General features: G+C 42.1%; 1 protein-coding gene across 4 annotated transcripts in view; it reads left to right on the top strand.

The window, feature by feature from the left end:
- Window positions 1–25819, top strand: part of KLF7 (Kruppel like factor 7) — a 401896-nt gene extending 376077 nt beyond the window's left edge. For all 4 annotated transcript variants that reach the window (XM_045560239.1, XM_045560241.1, XM_045560242.1 and 1 more), the window contains 2 exons: window positions 12561–12684; window positions 19674–25819. In XM_045560239.1, coding sequence (XP_045416195.1) covers window positions 12561–12684; window positions 19674–19725 — 176 coding nt within the window. In that variant the 3' untranslated portion in view covers window positions 19726–25819. The remainder of the gene's footprint in view (window positions 1–12560; window positions 12685–19673) is intronic.
- Window positions 25820–26181: the final 362 nt, after the last annotated feature.

Consider the following 26181-nt stretch of genomic DNA (forward strand, 5'->3'; position numbering starts at 1 on the left):
GTGCTGAATTGTTTGCAGATTTAGGGGGAAGGGCAGTTTTTTTTGTGTGTGTGTGTGTGTGTGTGTGTGTGTTAATGTAGATTCCAGGGGCGGGTTCAATCATAGTGTTTTATTCCTAATGATTCCTATTAGGGAGCAGCAGAAAGAGGAGGTAGGAAGATCTAGGGAACAGTACTTAAAGGCAGGTTTGAAGATGGACCAATAGTGTGTGTGTATGTTTGTTCAGCCAGGTTCATCGAGGGTCTTGGGACATCCTAAGTCTTGTGAATACTAAGGTGAGTAAGCCTGGCCTCTGCCCTTGAAAGGAACATTTGGTTTTGTGGGCTATAGCGTGTCAACAAATTACTCAAGCAATATGGTCAGTCTCTTCCGGAGGAAGTTATATGTGCAGAAGGAAGGAACACCCAACTCTACCAGAGGCGGTCTAGAGTCACTTCCCAGAGGATCTGCTTTTTGAAGTACGAGGGCCACACATTGTGCCAGGCCCTGAGGATACACATGTGCACAGAGGTAGGATCTGGTCACAAGGCAGTCAGTCTCTTGAATCAAGAGTTTGTCATCAGGGCCCCTCAGGGGCTGGCTGTTCCCACCTCTCCAATCCATTCTAAACATTCCTCATCATATACTCAACCTTCACTTCAGCGGTGAGAAGCGACTCTCTCATCTATGGGCCTTTGCACATGCTGTTCCCTCTCCCTGAAGCGCCCACTGCCCTTGTCCCTGGCATCCTTCCAGTCTCAGGGAGGCTGGTCTCCTCCGGGACACCTCCATAATTGTTCTGGCAAGTCTTAGGGATGCCCTCCTCCACACGTCTGCATGTGCACGTTTATCAATCACACAGGGCCCTGGGCTGTCTGTATGTGTGCAGGGTGCTGTCCTCCCTGGAACTCCTCTACTGCAGAGAGCCTTGCCTTTTAGCTTTACTCACTAGCAGTGTTGTCGGTCAGTACGTGTTAAAATAGAACCAACAATGAATGCTGGTTGAATCCAGCTTGTCATGCTGATGAGACTGTATCTTTTCACTGTCATTGAATTAAACCAGAAGTCCAAGTATTTGACTTTGCCTGCTCACCCGTGGACAGAGATGAAGTGTTTCAGAGATAACGACGTTAGGGTTTATGAATCCAGAAAGCAAGGTGGTAACAAAGCTTTTTGTACTGTTGATTTTGGGCGGAAGACCGATGTCTCAATTAGCAAACATCGTACTGAGTGTGTACAGTGTGCCTGAGACTGTGCTAGACTTGTGGGTGATTGCAAAGAGGCAAATGAGAGTCTTGTGCCTGGGGACACATTAGATACTTCATCAGTATTTATTAAATTGGAGATATAAGGTGTCCCAGTTTTAAAAGCACTTTTCATCTACTGTGGGTGGGGAAAAAAAGGGATCAAGGCATAAAAAGATAAATTTCTTGTAGGAAATAGTAAATAAATGGCCAAAGAGTAAAAACTTACACAAGGCTATAATTTTCTGAGGAGGAGAAATACTTGGGAATGGGGTGACATGCGGCAAACAGACACGTTCTGAGTAGAGGACATCTCAGCAAGTGGGAAAAGTTGGGGAGGGCTGTTTAGGGATGTTGGGGAGCAGAGGATTTGTGAAAGGGGCGGTGAATGATAAGACAGAAAAATAGGTGACATGGTGTTGTGGACATCTTTTCCTAAGTACATAGTGTATGGCAAGAGCATCTGTCCTAGGTGATCATTTATCAAAATCAGAAACTAAAATTTTCTTTTTGGGTTGATCTTTTCTTAGACTTTATATTTGGGTAAGGTACACATTTGGGTTGTTTTAGCTAATGGGGAAATTCAGTCTCTGAAAAAAAAATATTTGATCATCTTGGAAGAGAATTATGCAGACATATTGATGTTTCAAATCTTCACTGATTTAATATTTGCCTCTAAAAATCTCTAGAGAACTGGATCCATATCTATTCGGCTGGAATGGTGGCTGGTCCAGGGGAGGGCCCTCATCTGCATTATCTGTATGTAAATTATCCCCTTTGGCCTTCTTGAAGAGTGATAAAGTTCCCTTTTTTATTTTTTAATTTTAGGGCAAATTGCCTTATGAACTATTGATATGCTTTGGCCACTTCTCCACCATCTGCATCTGTATAATCATTAGCTAATTAAAACAAATTCAGGATGCTGAAGCCAATTGTTTTATAGCTTCCAAAAGCAGATCTTCGATGGTACTTTTGGATTATCCTCTCCTACGGGTTTTTTATACCGTTGGTCCACCTCTTTTCATATATATCACATATGCAGTAGAAGGTTAACTTTCCATCCATGTAATAAATGATTCGGGCTTATGTTTTCTAGTCTTTAGTTAGCAAAAAAGAAAAATTCAGTGTGTCCAGGACAGTAAATTAGGTATCATTAACTAATGTGACATGTGCCAATGGGCAACCACCATGGGCTCTGATCTGTTTTAGTGGCCCTCCTTTCCGTACCTGTACTGGCCCTGCATGCATTTGCATTTTCCATGATTCTCAGGTACCCAATCCTTTGATTCCACCCTCTGGCTCCCCACAAACCTTCCCAGTAGGGTAGGGTGTCTTGTAGACCTACCCTTCCTCAAAGCTGTACGCTCCACAATTATTCTTTTACTTACTACCAGCCTCCGTGCAAGAAGAATAAATTTCTTGCTCTACTCACATGGAGTTGAGCTCTAGAGTTGCCAACCTGTGAAATCGACTGGATCTTTAGGGAAAGAAGGTTCCTGTTCTATGTTGGTTTACTTGTGAAACATGTACTGTGCTTTAGCAATATCGTCACTTTCAGAGTGCTTGGTGATGCCTTTGTGATTGTCCATGCTTGGAACATGTTGTTTGGAGATAAAGTAAAAGTTTTTTTTTCTTCATTCTTACAATATTTTAAAGTGAGTCAAAAATCGATAGTTTGGTCGTTATTATAGTAAGTCTGTTCCTGCGTATGTTCTCTGCAGTATGGCCACCTTTACATTTGAATGCAAACACCAGAGATTGACCAGAGGTAAGTTTAAAATCCATATTTTTTAACAATCAAATTTCTATCTAAATATATCAAATGGAATTGTAGGAACTTGGCTTACAGAGTAAAACCTTTGCTACTAAATGGAAAGAAATGTCCTACAAATGGGTTTCAAATAAATTCACATGGTGTAATTGGCATCCTGAAAGGGGAAAGATGAATGTTTTAATAACTTTTTTCTTCAAATTTAGTATATACCTAGCTTTTAACTTTATTGTAACTGGTGCTCATCAAAATATATATAAATTTTCTAGCTGGTATTAAATTTTCTTTAGATTTATCTCTAAAAAAAGCTGATAAAAATGATTCTTAAAGTTAACCTTGAAAAATAATAACAGATAGAAAAAAAAAAAAAGTAAAACAAGGAAAAAAATCCAAAAAAATTTAACCTTGGTGCTAAGAAAACAGGTAGTTTCCTCAAATGGTCATGCTTACCTATTTCAAAACTTGAGAATATACAGCTTCAGGTATGAGTGTTGTTGAGGTCTAAATTCTTGACTTTACAGTCTTCTGAAAATTACAGTAATATCTACCTTAAAAGTTGTAGGTTTTTGTTTTTTGGAGGGACGGTGGTGGTGTCAGTTGGTTATACCTCATTCACCCCACTGGAAACTGTTGGAATACTGCACATATTTTTAATTAAAAAAAAAAAGAAATGACTTTAAGAATTTTATGGCATTCTTTGGCTTATGGAAAACATGGTATAGTATCTAAAAACACATGGATTGGAATCACAGGATGCACATTGCAAAAGCTCTTTAGTTTTCAACAGCTAAACTTATTTCAGCATCTTGGTTGGTTACTAATTTTCATGACCAACCCAGTCTTCCTCCAGCATTTCAAACAAATTCACCAAGAATCTAAGACTTTGTCTCTAAAAGAACATTTTAGAAAAAGTTAAGAGCTATTAAAATTGGAACATGGCCCCAAAAGATTTGTTTAATCCTGTGTATCTCCCTGGCTGTGCCTCACAAGGCAGGGTGGGCCTAGGAAGGGATTCAGTGCATTGCTTGGGCTCCAGTCTAAGTCTCATAGAGAAGCCCTGGTACCCTTGCCTGGCTCATACAGGGAATAGAGATCTCTGTTCCCACAGTGCTCACTGGCCTCCTGCATGTTCCCAAACTCCCTTTCGATATCAACACGGTCATAATAACACCTTTCATTTATCTGGGACTTTGTAATTGACCAATCACTTTCATGTACTGGGTTCCATAGAATCTTTGTAACTACAAGGAAAATGGGATAGATTTTTTTTTTAATTCCCCACGCTGTTAAGAACCATAAGTCCCGAAGAAGTTAACTGCCTTTACAAGCCCACATTGCCATTATGTGGCAGAATCAGAACTAGAATAATCTATTTCTTGATGACTAGTTCATTTTTCCCCCACTAAAGCAATGGTCCTTCAAGGGTGGTCTCTGGATCAGCATCAGCCTCATCTGGGGATTTGTTAGAAATGCAGATTCTTGGGCCCTCCGCTAGTGAATTTGACCTGCTGAATCAGAAACTCTCAGGGTGGGATCCACTAACCTGCATTTTCACAAGCCCTTTAGAGGATTCTGATAAGAGCTGAAGTTTGAGAACCAGCATGCTAGAGGACTACTTATGGTAAGAGAGGTGGCTATAGGGCATGAGAACTGTTTAAAGATAGAAATTACTTCGGGTTTCTTATGGCACTGTCATGGGTGATCTATGCAAATAAGTATACCATCTGAGCTTCTATCATGCATAATGTTTGTGCTACCTTCTGTGGATAAAGTGGAGAACAAGTCAAATGTGGCTCCTGCCCTTGTGAAATTCATATCCTGGCCAGGGAGAGAGCCCCCAAACATACCCGTAAGTTTAGGGGTGGAGTGTGACAATCAGAGAAGGCTTCTTTCAGCCTTTTGGTTTAATGACCATATCTTAAAATCTCCAGGCTTCTTCTGCCTCCAGGGCCTTTGCATGTGCTGCTCTTTAAACCTGCAAAGCTCTCTTCTCCCTACACCTAGTAAAGTCCTCCTCCTTCATATCACAGCTTAAACTTCACTTCCTCAGATCGTGAACCCATGCATAGAGATTCTAAAAGCAGATTCTGATATAGAAAGTCAGAGATGGGAATTAGGAATCTGCATTTTTAACAAGTGCCTCTGGTGACCTTGATGAAACGACAGGAAGGGGAACCTTCAAAACAGGGAAGGGCTGCTGTTGCCTCCAGAGACAGTCAGGGCCTTACACATCGTGAGGTTGAGAGTGATGAGTGTGAAAAAGAAAGGGGTAGAGACGAGAGAGTCCACAAAGGGGGAGGAACTGGGCTAGTTCCTGAGTCTTTCTTCCTTAGCTTTCTCACAGCTGAGAAAAGAACGCTCAGATTTTGCGTCGGAAAGAGTGCTTCTGCCACGGTAGGAATGTGGAAATGGGAACACTGGCATTCTAGGCTATGGACTGGGTGAGGGGAAAATCTAGGAAGGATGAGCCCTCAAGCCTGAGTTGATGGTGGGGTTTCTGTGTAGAAAATATATTTTCACCCAGTGCTGTCCAAAATAGAAATATGTGTAAACCATATATATAATTTTAAATTTTCTAATAACCCCATTTAAAAAATATTGTGAAAAGAAACAGGTAAAATTATTTTTAATAATATATTTTACCTAAACCAATATATCTAAAGTATGATTATTTCAACATTAAATCAATATTTTAAAAAGTATTAATGAGATACGTTTTACATTCTTTTTTAATACTGTCTTCAAAATCCAGTGTACATCATATACATCCAGCATATCTCAATCCATATGCTAAATTTTCAATGGTGAAAGTTAAATGTAGTCCTATCAAGGCAAGAGTATGAAATATACTGTTTCATTTTACTTTAGCAACATTTAAAGTGTTCATAGCCACGTGTGGCCAGTGGCTACTGTCTTGGATAGCACAATTGTCAACAATTGTGGGAATAAGTCAGAATCTTTTCTCAGCTTTCTCTGTATTCTGAAGTAGGAGCTGTAGCTCATTGAGAATAGGGTTTAAATTTTGGATTATAGATTTTTGAACAAACATTTTAAAGCAATGATCCAGGCTCTGAGGAGTTAATCTATCCTAGTCCAGTTATTGTTTTATTAGTTATTTTAAGAATAAGAACAATAAGGTAAATGTTTGTATGCTCAGTAGAGTGGTGCTTTGTGAAATTCAATACCTCAGTTTCTAGCACCTAGTAGGCTTTTGGGTGAGCAAGTAATGAGTGAGTGAAAAATCCACATGGATCATAAATGAGTACATGTTTTATTTTATGTAGTAGCAAAGGCTTTTGAAATTCTAGAAAATAAAGCCCTTGTCTTATCTTTCCATCAATCAGCTAAGCCAAAAACCTTAAAAAAAGAAAATATTTAAGATTCAGCTGGAATCTAAGAGGAACTCTGAGGCAGCTTTCTAAAGCAGAGTCAATAACTTGCTATGGGTGGTTTTTATTTGCAGCATCTACACCCTGAAAAGACGCTGACAAGCTATGGAGTGATATTTACCAGTTACTCTATTTCTAGAGTTAAGAAAGCTTAGTGACATCTTCTCTCTACAATGTCTTTCATTCCCCAAGTTGCTTAAATTCTCTAGTGCTGCTGAACATGATGTGAAGGCAATTGATGGGTCTTTGCCCATTTCCTATAGATGTACTCAGTGGCAACATGAACCCATGACAAAAATTTTTCCTCCTTTCCAGTTTGCTTTTCCATTTCCTGATCTGCAAAATTTCCAAGTTCTGAGTCCAAGTCCTAAAGAGACTAGGACCTTGACATGCCCAGATGTCCAGAACCGCATTAGAAAAATAAATAAAAGGAAACAGGTAAAATTTGTTTTAACAGAAATCTGGGCATGTCAGAGTCCTAGTCCTTTTAGGACTTGGATGAGGAACTTGAAATTTTGCAGATCAGGAAAGGGATGCAGAAAATTTGTATCAGCAACGTTTATTCGTGAGGGACCTTTAAACCTGAGTGCAAGATTCTGCCACGTGTTCAGATTTCATGCTACAGTCTATATCTTAAAAGGCAAACATATAGCACAGTACATTTGACATATCACTTATGCTTTCTCAAATACATCTTCAGAGAGAAACTTTACGAATGAGTTTCATAAGATAATGCTCTTTGCTTCCCAGAGGGGATGTTGCTCAGGAGGCTGAAATCCTATGTATGAGATAAAGGTTATAGGAGGGTTTTCAGGATCCTCCTTTTTTAGGCTCCAGGATATAGGGAAGAAGTGGAAGAAGTGACCTTTGATGGGGAAGGAATACTTAATTGATTGCAAAGTACTGCGTTTGAGTCCCTGTCAAAGAGGGGTGTCAGGTTTTAAACAACCAAGCAAACATTTCTACTCTGAAACCAGTTCAGTACATAGAAAGTGAGGGACTGGAAATCACACAGGCTTCCCTGCCCCTCTTTGTGACTCAGGCCTTTGTTACAAATCAGGATGTTTTATTTATTCGATGTATTCAACAGGATTGAACCAGGCACTGCTTTAGTGCTGGTGGTATCACAGAGAGCAAAATGGATGTCTGCATGAAGCTAATGCTGTGGTTGGAGAAACAGACAATAGTATGCACAAACAATACTCAGTCTCCTCTCAGAGTGATTAAGTATTATGGAGAATGTGACAAAATCTGCTGTTTTACAGAAGATAGCGAGGGTAGGTCTTGTTATTTTAGGCAGAGCCCTGAGTGAAGTGAGGGGACGAGAGTGTTCCAGGCAGGGGGAGTAGCAAGTGCAAAGGCCCTGAGGTGGAGCTTGTAGGCAGGACAGCAATGTGTGAATCAGGGAGGGGGGTGAGATTGGAAAGGTAGCCTGAGGCAGATCATGTAGACTCTATACCATAGGACCTTATAGGCTTTTGACTTTTATTCTGAGAATGATATAATAGAATGCCATTGGAACATTTACAGTTTAATTTCATCTTAACCTTTTTTGGGTCCTGAATGTCTTTGGCAGTCTGGTGAAACCTGTGGAGCCCTTTGCGGAATAATGTTTTTAAATGCATGAAGTCCAGTGGATGTCAAAGAAACCATTTATATGGAAATACATAGATTAAGTTCCCCTGTAAGGGACACACATGCTCTGATTTACATTTTCAAAGGATTGCTCTGATTGCTGTAGGGAGAATGGACTTTAGGGGCCAAGAATGGAAGCCCCAGGACTAGTAAGATGGTGGGGTTAACAGCAGAGCTGTTTTATCTATCCTACAGGGCAGTGGCCTTGGAAGTAGCATTGTGCAACACACTCTTTTTGGAGGCAAGAAGAGAAATGTATAACCTGTATTTACATTTAATTTACCCTCATTCTTTTTAATTGCTCTATGGAGTATATTTTACAATATCTTAATACATTAGGACATTAGTACATTTATATAGTTCATGAATAAATTGACATATATTGGAGATGCATGCTTAAAAAGTATTTATGACAGTGATTTTTGATTACTCAACTCTGATGATCCCGACATAGGGAGAGTGATCCTGTAAGAAACTAAGAAAATACTACTCTGGTTTAGATCACATTTCATTTCGATCCGTGTGTGTGGGAAAACTGAATTCTTGCCATGATTCAACCTCACTAAATGTCAGCCATGTTTCTCAAGCACCTTTACTTCTCCTTGAAAGCTCTCATCTGACTGTAAATCTGTTTACACCTGAGTAGACCTACTGTCACTTCTGAGGTGGCGTGTGCTCCCCTAGGGAAACTAGTTTCCGGGTGTTGTTGCCAGACAGGAAAAGTGGGTCCCAGTATTTGCCCTGAAATTCAGGAGGTCCTAAAGGGTTTGCTCTGCTCCTGGCATCATGAGCTGAGCTGTGCGGGAATGCCTCACACCCTCCCACCCCTCTGTAAGGTGCTCACCTTATTCCCTGTTAAGTCTCTCTTCCATCTCCTGTCTCAAACAGACCTCTCCGGACCATTTTTGTGCACTCCAGTGGTGCAGCAAGCTGAATGGTATGCATTACTCCAAGTGTGATGCGGCATAGTATAGCGCAGGGTTATGACATTTTCTGTTTTATACCCAGCAGGGAGGAGTATCTGGAGTAGAGGAAAGGGAGACAGAAAGGTGAAAGAGAAGGGAAAGTGAGAGGGAAGAACTGATTTTGCATGAAACCTGCTTCAGTTGTCACTGAACTGCCATTTTCTTCCCTCTCTCCCCCTCAAAGAAAAAAGGGCTTTCTTCTTATATAAAAGAAAGAAACCCAAGATTTTTATAAAATGAGTAGAAATATTCAGGTAGGCTATTAAAATGAAAACTAACGCATGGTGGACAAAGGTGGGTCCACCCCCCAGATCAAGCCATGGCTGTTGTTATCTAGGGAGATGCGGTCTTGGCCACACTGAAAATACTAACAGAAGAATTTCCCTGACCTGCCCTTTGAGTAGAAATAGGTTTATGGAAGTGGTATAGAACCTGAAAATGAGGCCAGCCTAACCCCACAATTCCTGTGCCCTAAATATGAAGTCATATTCCCAATTCTTTTTATTTTTTCTGCTCCTCTCATTTCTGAACTCTGCCTATTTCAGGCACTGCTCTTTCATTGGATATTCTTGATTATTTTAAATTTCTTATTAGTGAGTATTTGCAGAAATGTCAACTTGTAGGTAGACTAGCCAGACATTGGAAAAATGGTTTGATAAATCACTGCAATATAACATGGCTAAAATATCAGAGCACAGAGGAGCCTGTCATCGGTATTACTCTGCATGGCATTCATCGCAAGCAGGAAGCAATGTTGAATGATAAGATTCAGAGCCACGTCAAGCTATCTGCTGTTTCTCTCCAGTGGACCAGTCGCTTGGACACTGAATTAGCTTCTGGATAGGATAATTGATTTGTGCTGGGAATTAACTAAACATCTACATCATTTTCTGGGAAATAACTAAATCCTTGATATTGCTCACCAAAATAAAACTAGTTAATTCAGCAAGAGGAAAAGCAAACACTTTGAAATGAAAAAAAAATTGCCCAAAGACATCCCCTTCAGTCTTCTTCATTCTCTGTCTTTCCCGTGTTCTTCAGAGTGTGGTTGCCTATGGTACATGGGTCACTTCGATTGTGGGATTAATTTGGGGGACTGGATATCTCTGCTTGTTGCTGTAGAGTTTCGTGGGATTTCCTAGGTGCCTTGTTGCATCTGGGAAGTGTTTGGTCTCTAAGGTTCCAGGCAGCTCCAGTTTTACTTACATTTGCAGGCCTTTGGGAGTGCAGGGCATTTCGAATTTCTAATGTCTTAGGTACTTTCTTCTTTTTTTTGTTTGTGCCAGATTTCCCCTTGAAATAAGAGCCTGGTGGGTGATCAGTAGCATTAAGTAAGTGATGCCAACACCTCTCTCCAAGAGGGCACTGGGATCTCTTCCTGCACTTTCCATGTCCTACTCATTCAGAGAAGTACTAACAAACACTCAGTTTTTCAGATCCATTCTCCATCAATATACTGAGAAAATATTTAAACCTTCAAAAGGCTCTCTGTTTTCCAATATTTCAGCCATCTAGAGTGACTCCAGACTTAGCTGTCTGGAGCCATGAGCTCTGAAAGTTTTTGTTGACAGCTAGTTAGACCTGCCGTCCTAGCAGCCACTGCAAACACGGGGGGGAGGAAAGGGAGTTGGGATGAGTTGAACAGTTACTGTGTGCAAGGCTCAGGAAATGTGTTTCATGCACAACTTACTTAAACCTCACAATAAACATGGGTTTATTAATAAGCTCACCCCCATTTAACAGATAAAGACACTGAGGCCTAGAGTCTGTAATGAACTCAGCAAGATCCCAAGTGTGCTGACTCCAAAGTTTTTGTGACACCCCCACTCGGCTCCCTTCTCTTCAGCCAGCACATCTTTTCCAAACTTTTGCTTGCAGGAGCCAGAAGGTGAACTTTTAACACTGCTCATTGATTCATTTTTTTCCCTGGTTTCCAAAACTGAATGGGTTTCCTCCTGTGCTTCCAGCCCTCCTTCATGTCCTCTTGGTTCTCTTTAAAAGAAATGCCGGTGTTTCTCATTTTTCTTCTCTGCAGGTTTTACAGAGCAGTGGCTCGCTAGGGCACCGATTTAATGAAATAAAATTTTCAAGCATGTTTGGTTTGATTCTAGGTGATACAAATAAAGAATTGTGAATGCTTTGTAGTCAGGTTTAAAGAGAAGGGGAAAGGTGGAAGGAAAAAAATAGGTCAAGTATAGTAGCTCGGTAATGTCTCCTTAAGGGCTGCCTAGTAAAGGTTTAGCTATTAAAAATGGAGACATAATGGGGCAGCCAAAGTGCTTTGGCACCTGTGTGTCCTGAAATTTTGAGTTTGGCAGTTTATAATATTTGCCAGTTATGTGAACGTTATATGTGCTAGGCACTGTTCTCATTAATATATAATATGCACGGACATTGATCCATGCTCTGCAGACACTTTGAGGTACATGCTATGATTATCTCTAAGAAAGCAGAAGCACAGAGAGGTTTATTAATCTGCCCAAGGTCATACAATTAAGGACAAAACTAGAAGCTGAGCCCAGGAAAGTTGGCTTCAAAGCTCTTAAGCATGTGTTAACCTACCCCTCAGTGACAGGACTCAGTAATTCAGTCTCGTGATTTCAGAGGGTCCCAAAGATTATTTTTCCTCTTAATTAGAACCAGCTCACCATACAGTTGGAAGGGTAAATATTTGTCATGTTTGGTGACAGACGTGATGGGTTAAAAAAAAAAAAAAAAATCTAAGGCAAAGCCATGTACTTTCTCTTACATAGTCCTCCATCTGTATTTACTGTACCAGAAAGGTCACTTGAGCACAAGTGTTCGAATTTCATGCTTATAAGCAGCTTTCCTGTGGCTAAAACCTTGCTCTACAAATCGATTTTAAAAATATTTTATGATAATATATATTGCTCCCTAATATGAACACTGTGGAGTCATTACGTTATGAGCTTTCTAACTCAGACTTTTGTGACAGTATTTTCCATAAGTGCCAGGAATCATCGAGTGATTTTTGTGTTACTCTCAGGTTGTAGTCCTTTCTCCTGGCTGTCCATCCATCACATTTACTGGAAGGATCAGTGGTTCTGGGAGGCCTGAGCTGCTTGCCTTGTCAGCCAGCTACCTGGCTGCAGTTTGTGGCAGGAGGGAAGGGGAGGGAGAAGACTAAAAAGCCTGAAATGGCAAATTACTGTAGGTTCTGGAGAAAAATAGAATTAGAAGCATTTGTGGTTCAGATGAAAATAGCACATTTCCTTTCTGCCTGGACTGTGGGGGTCAGAGTGCTCTGGGGAATAGAAAATAAATAAAAATTGATCCCTCACCAGCCGAAGGAAATGCTCTGACTCTGGGAACTGAAATGACAGCTCCAGATTTGAGGATCTTGTGAAACCACTTTTGAAGGTTAACAACAACAAAACAAAAACACCAGGAGACTCGGGGGAAAAAAAAGATGGGGTACTGTGTTAGGAAATCTAGTCTTTCAAGAATGATTTAAACAGCCCTTTTCCAAGACTGGCCACCAGGCAGCAGGGCCCGATTGGGTGTGAGGCTGTTTTGTTCCTTTTGCTGACTGGAGACCGTCCATCTCTTTCCGCAGGTGAGAAGCCTTACAAGTGCTCATGGGAGGGATGCGAGTGGCGTTTCGCACGAAGCGATGAGCTCACGAGGCACTACAGGAAACACACAGGTGCAAAGCCCTTTAAATGCAACCACTGCGACAGGTAAAGAGACTTGGAGGCTGCTGGGTTGGGGAGGGGAGAAGGGGGTTGAAGGAGGAGCTGTACGTGTGCTCTTACTGCAAGCCTGGCTCCCAGATGCTGGGCCTGGGAATGCCTTTTCCTTCTCCATGGAGAGGACCAATGGGGTCCCCTTTTGCATGTAACCAAGAGGTGGTATGAACTCTTGGTTCCGTTATACAAGCGTTTGCTGAACACTAGCTTTGGGCCAGGAATCGTGTTCATCATCACTGGGTTATCAACAAGACAAGAGTTACTAACCTCAGGGAGATGATGTGACAGATCATTTTAGTATTAATATGATATAAAAAGTAATAGGATAGAAAATAGTCACCCATAGCTACATCTTCTGATGTTTTTATCCACATCAATACCACTTTCCCTCATCCTTAAAAATATGAGAGAATAGAAAACTTGTCCAATGGAAGGAAGGTTAGTTATAAGTCTTTTCTCTGAAGCATTATGGGAAATGAATTGTGCCAAAGAGAGTTCCCATCCTTTGGGTGCCTGCACCATTCCTTCTTCCTTGAAAATAGGTACAAGGGTGCAAAAGATGGCAAGGCTTTGAGAACTTACCCTGTAATTCAATTTCAAGGCTTCAGTATTTGATAGTGGAAGAAAGAGCACGTAGCAACAGATACTACCCAAGTAATAGTATCTGACAGCCCTGGCATTATCAACCAATAAACCCCAAAATGGAGACTCTGCAGGCCAAGGTGAAGGCAGGATTAGGTTTAGACATAATCAAATAATGGGCTTGCATCTGAGCGTGTTATCCTTCTAATCCTATTTCTGTGTTTAAAAGGAAGCTTAAGAAAATTAACCATCTTTTTAATGCAATACTAAAGGTCTCGGTTATGATGAGAAAAATGCTTCTAATACGATAAAAGCCCCTGAAAGCCTCAGGCTTCCCCGGCTGGGCCAGCAGCTCACAGGATGGCAGGAGGGGGTGTGCAGGATGGCAGCAGGGGCCTGGCTTTTCTTGGGAGGAAATGCGATCACATTCACATCCTGCCTCCCCAGTCCCTGTGTCCCACACCTCCCTCTCCCCAGGCCTTCCTGTGTAGTAGTGTTTGTTTGGAGAACAGGCCAGGACTGTCCAGGTTTCATGGGTGGCCAGGTTGGCTTGGTGCTCCTTGAAGATGCTTATAAAGAAGCAATAGTGTCTTTCCTCCTTTTTCCTTCCTGCTTCCTGAAGAGGCTATTTTCTTCTTATCTTCATTCTCTAAGAACTAAATAAAGACCCCATGCCTCCTGGAGCCCAGAGATAACCTCCCACTCAGGGCTAAGGAAGTGCACTTCACGCAGCTATTGTCTCTCAGTCTCTTGGAACTTTGTTCTGCTACCCAAGAATACAAGTCAGTGTTGAACTTCGATGCCATTACCTGGAAGGCCTCCTGAATTTGCATGAATCAGCAGCCATGTTCTACTATGCCCCAGTAAAGTTTCTCCTTATTTGACATGTTCCTTCAACTCCCATGTCAAGTTTCCTTGGTCCACTCCTCTCCTGCCCTGGCTAATAAAGAAGCTGTGCAGATGGCAACTCTCTGCCCACAGCCCTTGGAGGGAGAGTGTCCCATTATATCAAAGACGAACTCTCAGTGAGCTGTCAGAGTATGATGGTAGTAGGTACATACACAAGCTGTCCAGCTCTGAAGGGTATTGAGGCTGTGAACTTGGCAATCGTGAGCATTATGGGTTGTCATGATCCCTGGAAGTGATCAAACAGCTTTTATGGGGAAATTGCCAGAGTTAATATTCCTCTCTTCAAATCAACTGACTTACTGAGGAATTTACAGTCTTCCAGCAGTAGATACATATTAGGATTAAATCTGGCCATTTCTATGACTTATGTGGAGAAATTCTGCAAACCTACAGGGTATTTCCATGAAGGAGATGTCAGAGATGGGTAATTTGGCTAGTCTTTTGCTTTGTTTTCTTCATCAAAACATACTGTGATTTCTGGAGCTAAGAATTTGCCGAGCAAATGGTACAAATTCCATGACATGGTATTTGGGGGAGATTGAGTAGATCAGAGTCTTGTGACATAGGCCAATAGTGCATTTTCAACAGTGTCAGAAAGGAGGGGTTGGACTCTCATTAGCGTCTCATGACAGGCGGCACCTTGCGTTTCAGCTGCAGCAACTGTACTAAGAATAGACAGGTCTGGGAGGTGCATGGGGAATTGGAGGAGTCCCAAAGCAGATGAAAGGAAAGCTTGGAGTGACCGGGGAGTTGGCATTCCTTAGAAGACTTTTACCTTCAGAAACAGAGGGCATCTGTAGCCTTTGGCAGGACACTGCATCCTACTGGTAGCACGGTAATATGAGTGCTACCTCTTGCCTGTTAAAATTTGAACAATCAGACTACCTTATTTAGAAACTAAATAGGCTTTGGATTTCCTTTCCTTAAACATGTACCAAGTCTAACTTAGGCTTTTATTTTGCCTAGAGGGTAGTTTAAAAAATTCATGAGGTTTTTTGGGTTTTTTGGCCAACATTTAAAATCGTTAAATGTCACACCAAAAAAGTCTATATTTCTGGCTTTGTCTGGAAAAATCAGATCTGGCCACAGTGGGCTCACATTCCCATGTGGCTGTAATTGGCTGGAACCAAATAGCAATCACTACCCATTTGCAATGGCCATGTGATGACTATTTTTCCACTGTTGCTGCCACTCCCTATGGCCTCCACAACAAGACAGCAAGCCATCGGTTGCCAAGTACTATCACACTTGCTGTCTTTTAGTCTTAAAAGAAGAGCAATATTTCTTCCTATTCATGCCTTAGCAGAAGTGCAAAGAGACAGTCCAAGAGTGCATTGTGTTCCTTATATTTGGCCTGCTACATGCATTTACTTTATGTGCCTGGCCCTGCAGACACTGAGTTTTATGACCTCTGGCTTCAGGTTTGGGTTGGGAGAAAAAGCAATGAGGTGGCTGCACCATTTCCTCACCAGCAGACTGGACGGTGCAGCCCACTGAGTGACCGGCTGCTACAGGCATGAGTCGTTTCTCAGCCCACAGAGCAGAAAGCTGCTCTTGGAGGTAAATGGGCCTCTGTTTCCATTAGGGGTAACATGCAGGCCCCCGTCGTGGTGACTCAGCACAGTTATAATCCAGGGAGGCTGCTACCAAGGTAGGACATCCAAGATCGTGGGCAGTTTAGAAGGGGGTGTTTTGACCTTCTTCAGCCCACTTACCGGTGGTAAGAAATACCAGCCAGTGCCTTAGCCCTTTGATCCCCTGGAGGATTGCTGTTGCTTAATGCCCATGTGACTTTAGTGTGCCTTTTTCCTAAGCAAGAGAAATGACTATGGGGTTTGACTAGCTGTCCATTGTGTCCAATTACCAATCATTAAGAACCTTCTGATTGGAGGTCTGGGGGTATATTACCCTTAAGACCACTCGATTCTGCATTTCTAGACGCCAAGTTTATCTGTTACCTTTTATTATTCCTATGTGGAATTCAGTCAGTATAAATTAATAAACATAAATTAATCATGGCTAAGTATCTTGCTGACATACTGAATTTAAATAAAAATCTCAATGATGAGGGAGGGACCTGGTCTAATTTTAAACATCATATGTTTTCTAGAATTTGAACAAATAATGATGCTCATTTGTTTCAGTAGGGGTACAGTTACATTTGATACCACATTAAAGATTTGGTTTATTTTTCCTGAAATAACTTGAAGGGTAAAGGCAGATGCTTGATCATGTATCGCTAGATACCCAGCAATTGGTAGAGGCACAAAGTTGAACACATACATTTCTGAACAGTATTTTTCAAATAAAGTTCTATATTAAGAATGCTCTTCTCCTGAAAGTTGCTGGGATATAGAGAGGAAAGGAAAGGGCTTTTGTCCACTGCCAGAACCTCTCTTCGTTCTCACGATCTCAAATTCCTGCATTCCTCCTTCGGACAGGCAGGATGCGAGGTGCCTGCCCTGTTGTTTCTCACAGGTCCTTACTGCTCAGGCCTGACCAGTTGTAACCTCTGCGTTAATTCTCCCGTTGCTGCCATGACCAGTTGCCACAAATTCAGTATCATGTTTATTTACTTTGCAAGTTTATTATCTTACACTGCTGTAGGTTGGAAGTCTTAGCCCTTTGGTCCCCTGGAGGATTGCTGTTGCTTAATGCCGGTGTGACTGTAGTGTGCCTTTTCAGTGGGCTAAAGTCAAGGTGTTGTCAGGGCTGCATTCTCGTCTGGAGGCTCTGCAGGGGGAGTTCTATTTCTTTGCCTTCATGACCTCATTCCTCCGTCATCACAGCTGTTATGTCCTTCTCACACTGTCATCTCTTTGGTTCTCTCTTTCAATCCCTGCTTCATTTTTAAGGACCCTTGTGATAGCATTAGGCCCACCCAGATAATCCAGGTTAATCTCCATATTTTAAGATCATCTGATTAGTAAATTGATTCTATCCATAACCCTAATTCCCCCTTTCCGTGTAACGGAATATAGTTTCTGGGTATTAGGTGTAGACACTTGGGGGGAGGAGCATTATTCTGCCTCCCACAAGCTCCTTAAATTGATAGCTCAGCTCTCCTTCCTTCTTAGCCTAAAAAGCAGATGTGCCTAAGAGCATGGGCTCTGGAGTCAGGATACATGGGTTCAAATCCTGGCGTGGCCTGTTTCCGATAAAATATCTCATCTGGCAGTGGGGATAAGAATGGCACCTTCTTTATAGGGTTCTTGGAAGGATGTTAACTTTATATAAGAAATACATGCAAAAAGAACTTCCCAACTTGGATCTTCTTTCTCTAGGTTGTTGAGATTTAAAAAAAAGAAGGGGCGGGGAGAAAAGAAGAAAAAAGGAGGAGGAGAGGCAGAGAGGGAGGGAGGGGAAGAGAACAGGCAGTGGGGAGTACTGAGCTGTGCCCTCAGGACAGCACAGTTCTGCAAGTTTGATGCTAAATTCCCCAAATGCTGTATTGCTTTTTCTGTGTACCAGTGACATCAAGTATCTGCTTTTAAAGAAAACTTATCACTGTTTTATAGCAAATCAAATCCCCTTTAGAGGTATCTCAAAGGGATTATCCAAATATCTTGCTCACACCAAATCAGGGCCTGAAATAAGTGGGTGTAATTAAAATTTTTATTATTTAGTGTGTTATTGGATTAGATCGTTTTCTGCTGTACCTTTCCCATTCTTACGTGTTTTTCATTTTACCTTTGTCCCATTTCACTTCATTTCCTTGAGATTCTGTCCTACATGTGTACCTATTTAAGGAACGGACACAAACAGAGGGTGTGGAGAATGTTGAGGTCAGGGGAAAGGGTGGATTTTTTTGTTTGTTTGTTTTAAGAATGAACAAACACAGGGAAATCCTGCACTGAACAGGAAACCCTGCTAACCTGAACAGGGCAGTTTGCTGACATCTAGTAAGAGTTTTTAACTGGGGGGTATCTCAGGCTTCAGGGGAGCCTGGGAACTTTCTCATAGGTAAGAAAGTGGCCAGATCCAGGAGCAAGGTCCAGAGGGAGAGCATACACTCAGAGCTAAGAATGATTCTGTCTTATATGCTGACTTTACTGGAATTCTACCCAAAACCTTAGATTGTAGGCTGCAGTGATAGGGAAGCGCCCATGCTATTAGTTATAAGATACAGAAACCTGACTCAGACTGGTATTAACTTGAAAGGGCATTTATTTATTAGTTCAGGTAACTAAGAAGAACAGAATTGGATCTGTCTTTAGGCTTAGCTGGATCTAGGTCCAAAAGAGTTGTCATCAGAACTCTTCCTTTCTCTTTCCATGCCCCAGTCCCTTTGTCTCTGCTGCCTTTGCTCTCGAGCATGCTCTTCCCCATGATGGCAGCGTGGACACCAGCAGCTCCAGGCTTCCATCTTAGCGGCCCAGCAGCCCCCGTGGAAAGAGAGCCTCTCTCTTCCAGTCCTTTCAGCAGATGTCCCCGGGCTGGCTCTTAGTGGCCTTTAAGGGTCACATGCCTGTTGTTTAGCCAATTACTGTGGCCACAACTTCAGCCTTAAGGGGAATGTCAGCCCCGTACAAATGAGGATGCAGAAGGGTTGCTACTCAAGAGAATGTCATGTTGCTGGTGGTAGAGGCGAGAGGAAGGAAGATGACCCCTGCATCCACTGTGACGCTGAGGAAGGCACTCAGCTCTGGACCTTAGGTACCACGGAATAGTTGAAAAGAGTAGGCTCACAGATCTGCTTGGGTTCTAATCCCAACTCTGCCATTCACTAGCTATACCACCTTAGCCTCAGTTTTCTTACCCCCCGATGCCACCAACACACACACACAGTGTGAGAATGCTTACTGTGGCGGGTTGCTAAGGATGTTATGGGGTAATATTGGGGAAACCCTTAGCAAGTGCCTGCATATGGTAACATAATAGCTGTGAGCGCCCTTCTCCATTCTTTTTCTTGACTTGAACATAGTGTCTGCATAGGTCTGTAGGTAGTAGTTCTGGGCTTTCATCGTAAAGCTCAGGATTAAAATCTGCATGTTGAAACATCAGAATTGCACCATTTGATGGTACAGGATAATTATTCTTTACCGTATTTACAGTATATGGGCACGACACAGGTTTCAAAAGCACTTTCCTGTTCATTTTTTAAATAATTACAATTATGATCATAAGAGTTAATATACACTGAGATCTCACCATGTGCCAGGCAATATTCTAAGCACCTTACGTAGCTTGTCTCATTTAATCCTCACAGCCAGCCTATGAGGTAAGTGCTATAGTTATCCCCACTTTACTGAGGAGAAATTAAGGCACAGAGAGGTTAATGTGCTCAGAGGCACACAGCTCTTGGGAGAGCTGAGATTGGAACCCAAGCAGTCTGAGCCTTGAGCTTACCTTCCCAACACACTGCCTGTTTCTCAGTCCATGGGACTGTCTCTCTGTAAACCAAAGGTAATCGTTTCCTAAGGAGCGTTGGAAGTCGAGTTCTTTCCTGGGACCTCGCTAATATCCTCGTTGTTGTTTCTATTTCCTAGGTGTTTTTCCAGGTCTGACCACCTTGCCCTCCATATGAAGAGACATATCTAAAAAAACCGAAAGGCCAGAGTTGCCATGGCGTCAGCCGATGTCTGAAGGAAATGCCGTGAGCAGGGGGCTGGACTTCAGGCGGGGCCCCGTTGCCTCGCAGAAGAAAGTTCTCACTTATAAACCTCTGTGTACACATGCACATACACGCACACTCACACGCAGACCCCCCCCACACTGTCATGCACTCAACTATATTTAAAATATATACGTCTATTCGTTATGCCTTGCCCTAGCCAGATGGTGGAAGACGAAGAAGGAGACCAGGTGAACTCAGCAAGGCAGACTGGCTGCTCACTTCAGCACTCTTGGAATTATTTCCCGCTGTTGCCAATGGAAGTCAAAGAAAATGGATGTGACGTCTCTGCAGGTGGACGGCAGTCCGAGGGGCTTATTTAACTTGCTTCTCAGTGCAACTTGATAGGAGAATCCAGCGTCTTACAGTTTCCTATGTGTAGCACTAATGTTTCTTTTTAAATAGTTGGGGGAAAAATGACCTAGAAAACCAAATTGCAGTTTGGTAGCCAAAATTAACTCTTGGTTTATTTGTCCTTTGTGTGTGAAAAGTCCTACTATTCCATGCGTCAGACTTCCTCACAGAACTGTCGATTGGTTTTGGTTCTTCTTAGTACTATTGAGATCTTTCGCGTCGATCCCAACGGCCTTAGCGGCGGCAGACTCTGGAATAACACCTTATACCTTTCTGGCCTGCATTTCTCTAGACTTCACTCTCAAGGGAGGAGTTTTCTTTTCTTACTTTTTGACTCTTGCACACCATATGCACTAGGGATTCTGGAAACTTCTAGCATGACTGCAAAGTGGCCAAGAGAATAAAGTCCTTGATGATAAATCACAGTATATCCCTTGAGCCTCACCTTATTGCCAGTGCTAGATTTTTTCTTTTTAATCTCTCTGTTTTTGCTAACGAAAACTTGAAAAGCTTATTTGGAAGCTTAGATGTTTTATCTTTTCTCCATGGACTAAAAGCTCTCCAGGACTCTCCCGGCACCTGGATGTCCAGCTCTCGAAGCAGCCGATCAGATGGGACATCACAATTCTCTCGTCCTCCCTGAGGCATGGTGACCTCAGCACGTGGTGATCAGCCACTGTGCTGTGTGTCATTACTACCCTATAACCAGTTACGGCGTAGATGTCGCTAGTGTCAGAGGGCAGCTGCGTATTTAATCTAACTCTGGGTTATGACCTGACAAAAAGCCAAAAATATCACTCTTTCCAGGAGTGGGGAAAACTGAGGATGCCTCCAAGTCTAGTGGCTTCACAAAACGTCACCCAATCTTCCTCTCTCATACCCACTGAGCTCATATTACCCCACTTGTTACGATACACAATTCAAAATCCCGTTGTGGTATTGAAGGGTTGATATTTAAGGAAAGGGTTGAGGTGTTTCTCTCATGGGCTGTCTAAAAGGAAAGACATGTTTCTTATTTTTTTGTTTGTTTGTTTGTTTGGTTTTTTGGCTAGGCCCACCACGACTCGTGACCTAGAATACCCAGGATCAAGAGAGGCCTCACATTCACTCTGCAACCTGACTCCAGGGGGGTCTGCAGTCCTTGTCATAATACACACACACACACCCAACACTGGTCTCTATCTACCCACATTCCTAGCTAGCTGGCACTGGCCTCAACTCCAAAGACTGCCTTTAGGACCATCAAATGGCCTATGCAAGCAAGCGGGGTGGTTATTAGGACAGATTGTATATTTTGTATATTCTGGGACCATCCCTTCAAGACACGTCTCAAACACAAAAATGGCATTTGGTCCGCACATGGTTGCTGCTTCTCCCTACCAGCTGGCTTTCTCCTGTCCTCCTCTGACTGTTTGACTCATTGACTGTTAAAATGCCACCCCATACATATTTGGGATGCAAAACTGAAGTCTTTAAAAGGAAATAATCATATAAGCAACACAAACACATATATGACAGCAACCTTCAAGATCCTTGGCATTTGGGTTTTTCAGCTTTCTGCAACCTTTGCTTTCACTGAAATGTCGAAACTACTCGTCTGAGGGTAAAGGAACCTCTTTATCACAAATGCTGTAGCTGCCAATTGGACACTTGGGGCATTTTGAAGTCTGGCCCTAAGAATTTTCTCTCTCTTTTTTCCTTTTTTCAATTTACACCAAAAAAGAAAAGAAAAAAAAAAAAACACCCCAAACACACACATAAAATCTGTCCATTTGCCAGAGGCAATTATGTATATGTTAGTTGGAGGGTATTAAAAAAAAATCCGTTTTATTCCAAAGATTTAAAACTAGACATGACTTAGAAACAATTTCTGGAGCACTGCTTGCTGACAATCTTGTAGTTCTCTACTGCGTTTGAGTGCATTTTGTGGCCAATCCATCAGGGCGTACCATGGGATTATATTTGAATGTGTGGTGCATCCTTCCTGGACGAAGGATGTGTGAGGAACCTTGAACCTCTCAGCTGTATTAAACTGTAGCGCCTCCAGTCAGTGCACTAGATGAAACTTTAGATACCCCAAATTTTGTTGGTTCATTTATTTTCCTTTCTCTAGCAGCCTCCAGCATGAATGCACGCACACACCAGTGATGGCATTAAGCTGTGGCTGCCATGATTTGCAAATGTTCTCTCCCAAGCTGGAGCTGCTCTTGCCTCTCGAAATGCTATTATTAAGGGTTTATAATACTTAATTTAATTTTTGAACTGACCAATGCAAGGCTCTATTAAAAAGAAAGTTTAAAAAAAAAAAGAATGCAAAAGAGTAATCATTGCTTGTTTGCTCCCTATTGTCATCTGTGGTCTCATTTGAATGTGGCAGAACAAAGACGCTTTGGTCCTCATCAATGTCTAAAACGTTTGGTAATTTCTCTCTCTTTCGTGTCAGTGAGGTCCTTTGTAATCTGCTCCTGAACTTCCTCAGAGCAGGGTGCACTGAAACTCCATGATGGTGCTTGCTTGCTTCGGAGTCATTCATTGACTGTGTGAATTGGCCTAAGAATCTGGTGGGTGCTAAGTGGTTGGCTTCGAAACTGTTCTTCTTTAGGCCAGATGACACCTGTGAATGATGGCCAGTCCTAACCTTGGGGTGGGGGTAGCCTCGATCATTTTGGGAATGGATTTGTGATAAAATGTCCATCACCTCTGAAATGACAGAGATGGTTGCTAAGAGCCTCTGGAGGGAACAGGCTTTCCAAGAAATACCCTGAAGACGTTTTGCTCCCAAGAGGCCTGGTTATTTAAAAAAGTACCTTAATGGACATCTAACACACGTGTTTAAGTTGTTACCTCCTAAGATTCCTGGGGATCCCAAATTTGAAAGGAAAAACCCGGTCTGGTGTTTCTTGTGGTTGTCCTCACAAGTACGCTTTATCCAGGGTTCAGAGTTGGACGTATAGAAAAAGAGTTTCTAAGCCAGGAACTATTTTCTTTATTTCAAGTCATACTTCTTTCTGCTACCACATGGCTGTACGTCAGAGACGTGGAAACCTGAGATCGTAATGCTGCTCCTAGTGACTGGCCTCCTGCCCCACAAATGGTTCATTGGCCCAGCTTAATGCCTGGTGGTGATGAGTATTATGTCCAGAAAAAGATGTTCAGATTCCATGACAAAGCTGCATTTTGTAAAGACATTGGCGACCCCCAAATGAACTTCATGCTGACCGTTTCCTCCTCTCTATGTGCTTTCCCTTGCAAAGCCCTTCAGATACTCCCTTCTCTGGAGGCCATCTCCTCCCCACCTGCACCTCTTGTGCCCTTTCGCATCTTCGATTGCCTGATTATAACAGGGTAAAAAGACAGCCAACCTCATGCATGATCAGCAGAACTGATTCCTAGCCTTAAAAAGTCTTCTTTGAAGCCAGAGAAGATTTTTTAAGGACTTTAGTTTGGGATAAACTTTCCAGATTATCCATGTCTATTTGCATCAAAGGGGAAGTCAATGGCACTTTTGGGTGGCTCGTCTAGTGCATTCGGGAACATTCTGCCTCTAGCTCCACTCCTGCATTCTACCGCAAAGCCAAAAGAATGAAACTCCAATTGCAGGAACAACAAAACCGGATGATTAGTTTTGGTGGTCCAAAATGATTTCCTCCATGGAAGTCACTTTGTAAAATGTAGAATTTAGTGGGAAGTGCTTTTGTCTTCTCTCACATGAGTTGTTTTTAGGAGAAGGTAGAGAAAAGTCAGAGAGCTCCAATACATTTAAATACAAAAATCAGGTTTGTTGTTTCTTCTTTAAAAAAAAAAAATCTTACCATGGCCAGCATTTCTGGCTGCAATTTTGCACCCAGAACATTGCCAAAGTGAACATTCAGTAAGTAGAATCTGGTTGAAATTTACTCCTGGAGGCTTCCCCTTGCATATTCCAGAAGTGGCCACCTGCTGAGCACAGGAGTGGGGGCGGGGGTGCGGGACAGGAGGGGAGGACTTGCATTTTGGGTGTCTGGATTAAAGTTCGGTAAACATGGTGATATCTCAGTTTGAAAACTAGAGGGCCTATGCTGAGTATACATCAATGCCTTTTTGATGGCCTACTTTCCTCAATGAGGATCTTTGGGAATACTTGAGATGGAACAACAGAAATGTGTCAAAGGAAGCAAAAACTGCTTGTAAATAACGTGACATCCCATGACTAACTGCCTGAGGCTTCAGGGTTTTCTCTTGCTTTTAACACTCTCTTAAATCTCCTCTGTTGGTTCCTAATAGATCCCAGAAAAGGGAAAAATAAAGCTGCAATTAACTTTCTCATGTGCATCCAGTAGAGTACTGTATTCTTCAGGTGTTTTGCATTTACGTAAAAGTCCTCGGGGAAACAGGTATCAAAAATGGTGAGAGAAATCCCGGGCCATCCCTTCACAAATATCCCAAACAAGATACTCTTTTCACACAGGGCTCCCTCTCAGTGTCATGAGGGAAGGTTGATATGTTCTTTGGTGGGGACTGTTTATACAATTTTTTTTTCAACTGTGAGCTTTGGAATCGTAAATCGCTTTGACTCCAGCTTCTGTCTACTGCCATAAAATGGACCCCACATCAGAATAATGAGGGTGGTATGTATGCACACACCTAGACAGGTGTGCATATGTACCTGTTGTACCTTCGCAGAAGGAAAACAGGCTACTGACATTTCAGAGGAGTAGCCACCAGTGCCTAATACCTTTTTGGGGGGATGGATGCTTATAATTGCCAGTATATCGAAACCACACTGGGAGTTCCACATAGAGGGGAGGGGCAGTGGGTGGGGAGAGGGGACATTTTAATCCTAGGCCTTTGGACTGGAGGCAGAATGATTTCTGCACACCTAGGTCCTGAAGGCTTTGGGGCTCATTGGCTGGTTCTCAACCTTTTTTTTTTTTCCTTCCTAGCATGCATTTCCTATCTAAACCCAGACTTAGTTTAATTTCCTTATCTTTCACTTCTGCTTCATTCCAGGGAGGAAAAATACACCTGTTATGGCCAAGATCTCCTTGCTAACACACAGAGGCAAAAATAAATGTTTAATGTTTTTGAAGCCTCCCCTTCCTTTCCATAACCCCCTCCCCCAAGCTCCTTCTCCCTCTTCCTCGTCCACCACACGACTTCCCAGCCACCATGACTTTCCTTTCAAAAATCTCTTTTATCCTCTTAACAGTTGCTTGAAGAAATTTATTTTTGCACTATACGTTTTCTTTTTGCCGGTTGTGTCTAACAAGTGTGTTTGGAGAGACCTACTCCCAGCCCCTCCCCTGCCCCGCCTCCCCCCGCCACATTCTCTCAGGCCTTCTCTGGTATTTATAATATATCACGGAAGTACCCAGTCTTATAGCCCTTGGTTATGCCTTTTTTTGACATTTTATTTTTTTTAAGCTTTTTATATATATATATAAATATATTACTTTGTCAAGTTTTTTTGCTGTACAAAAGTCTTAAGATTTAAAACTATTATTTGTATTATATGATGGTGGTATGTTAATGTTACAAAATTATTAATGAAGAAAAAATTTATTTTTGTTACTGGTCTGTTTCATAATTCTTTTTTAAATTGGTATATTGTAAGATATCTATGCAAAAAATGTTATGTGACGCATTTTTATTTAAGAATGTAATATGTGTAATAAACAGTAGAATGTGTTTGGCCTTGGAATGACTTACTGTATTTCTCCTTAGCTGATTTCACTGGGGAAAAAGAAAACCTCAAAGAGACACAAATGGGTACTTATATGCCTCGTGAACGTTTTCTTTCTCAGAGAAAGGGAAGGTAAAAGGTTGTATTGGGTCATTTTTCTTTGTTTGGGAAGTAGGGTGTGTGTGTGTACTTTACGGTGCCAGTGAGGTGGCTGGGTGCCCAAATAAGAAGGGACACTGGAGACGGTTTATTTCTTCGAGGGGAGAAAGGAGCAAATGGTTGGAGGTTATGAAAAGCAATATTTTAGAATGAGGTAGATTGTGGGATGTTATTTGTTTAGGGGGTTGGGAGAGGCTTATTGAAAGCA

This window comes from Lemur catta, chromosome 8 (genome assembly GCF_020740605.2).
Source record: "Lemur catta isolate mLemCat1 chromosome 8, mLemCat1.pri, whole genome shotgun sequence".
NCBI lineage: Eukaryota > Metazoa > Chordata > Mammalia > Primates > Lemuridae > Lemur > Lemur catta.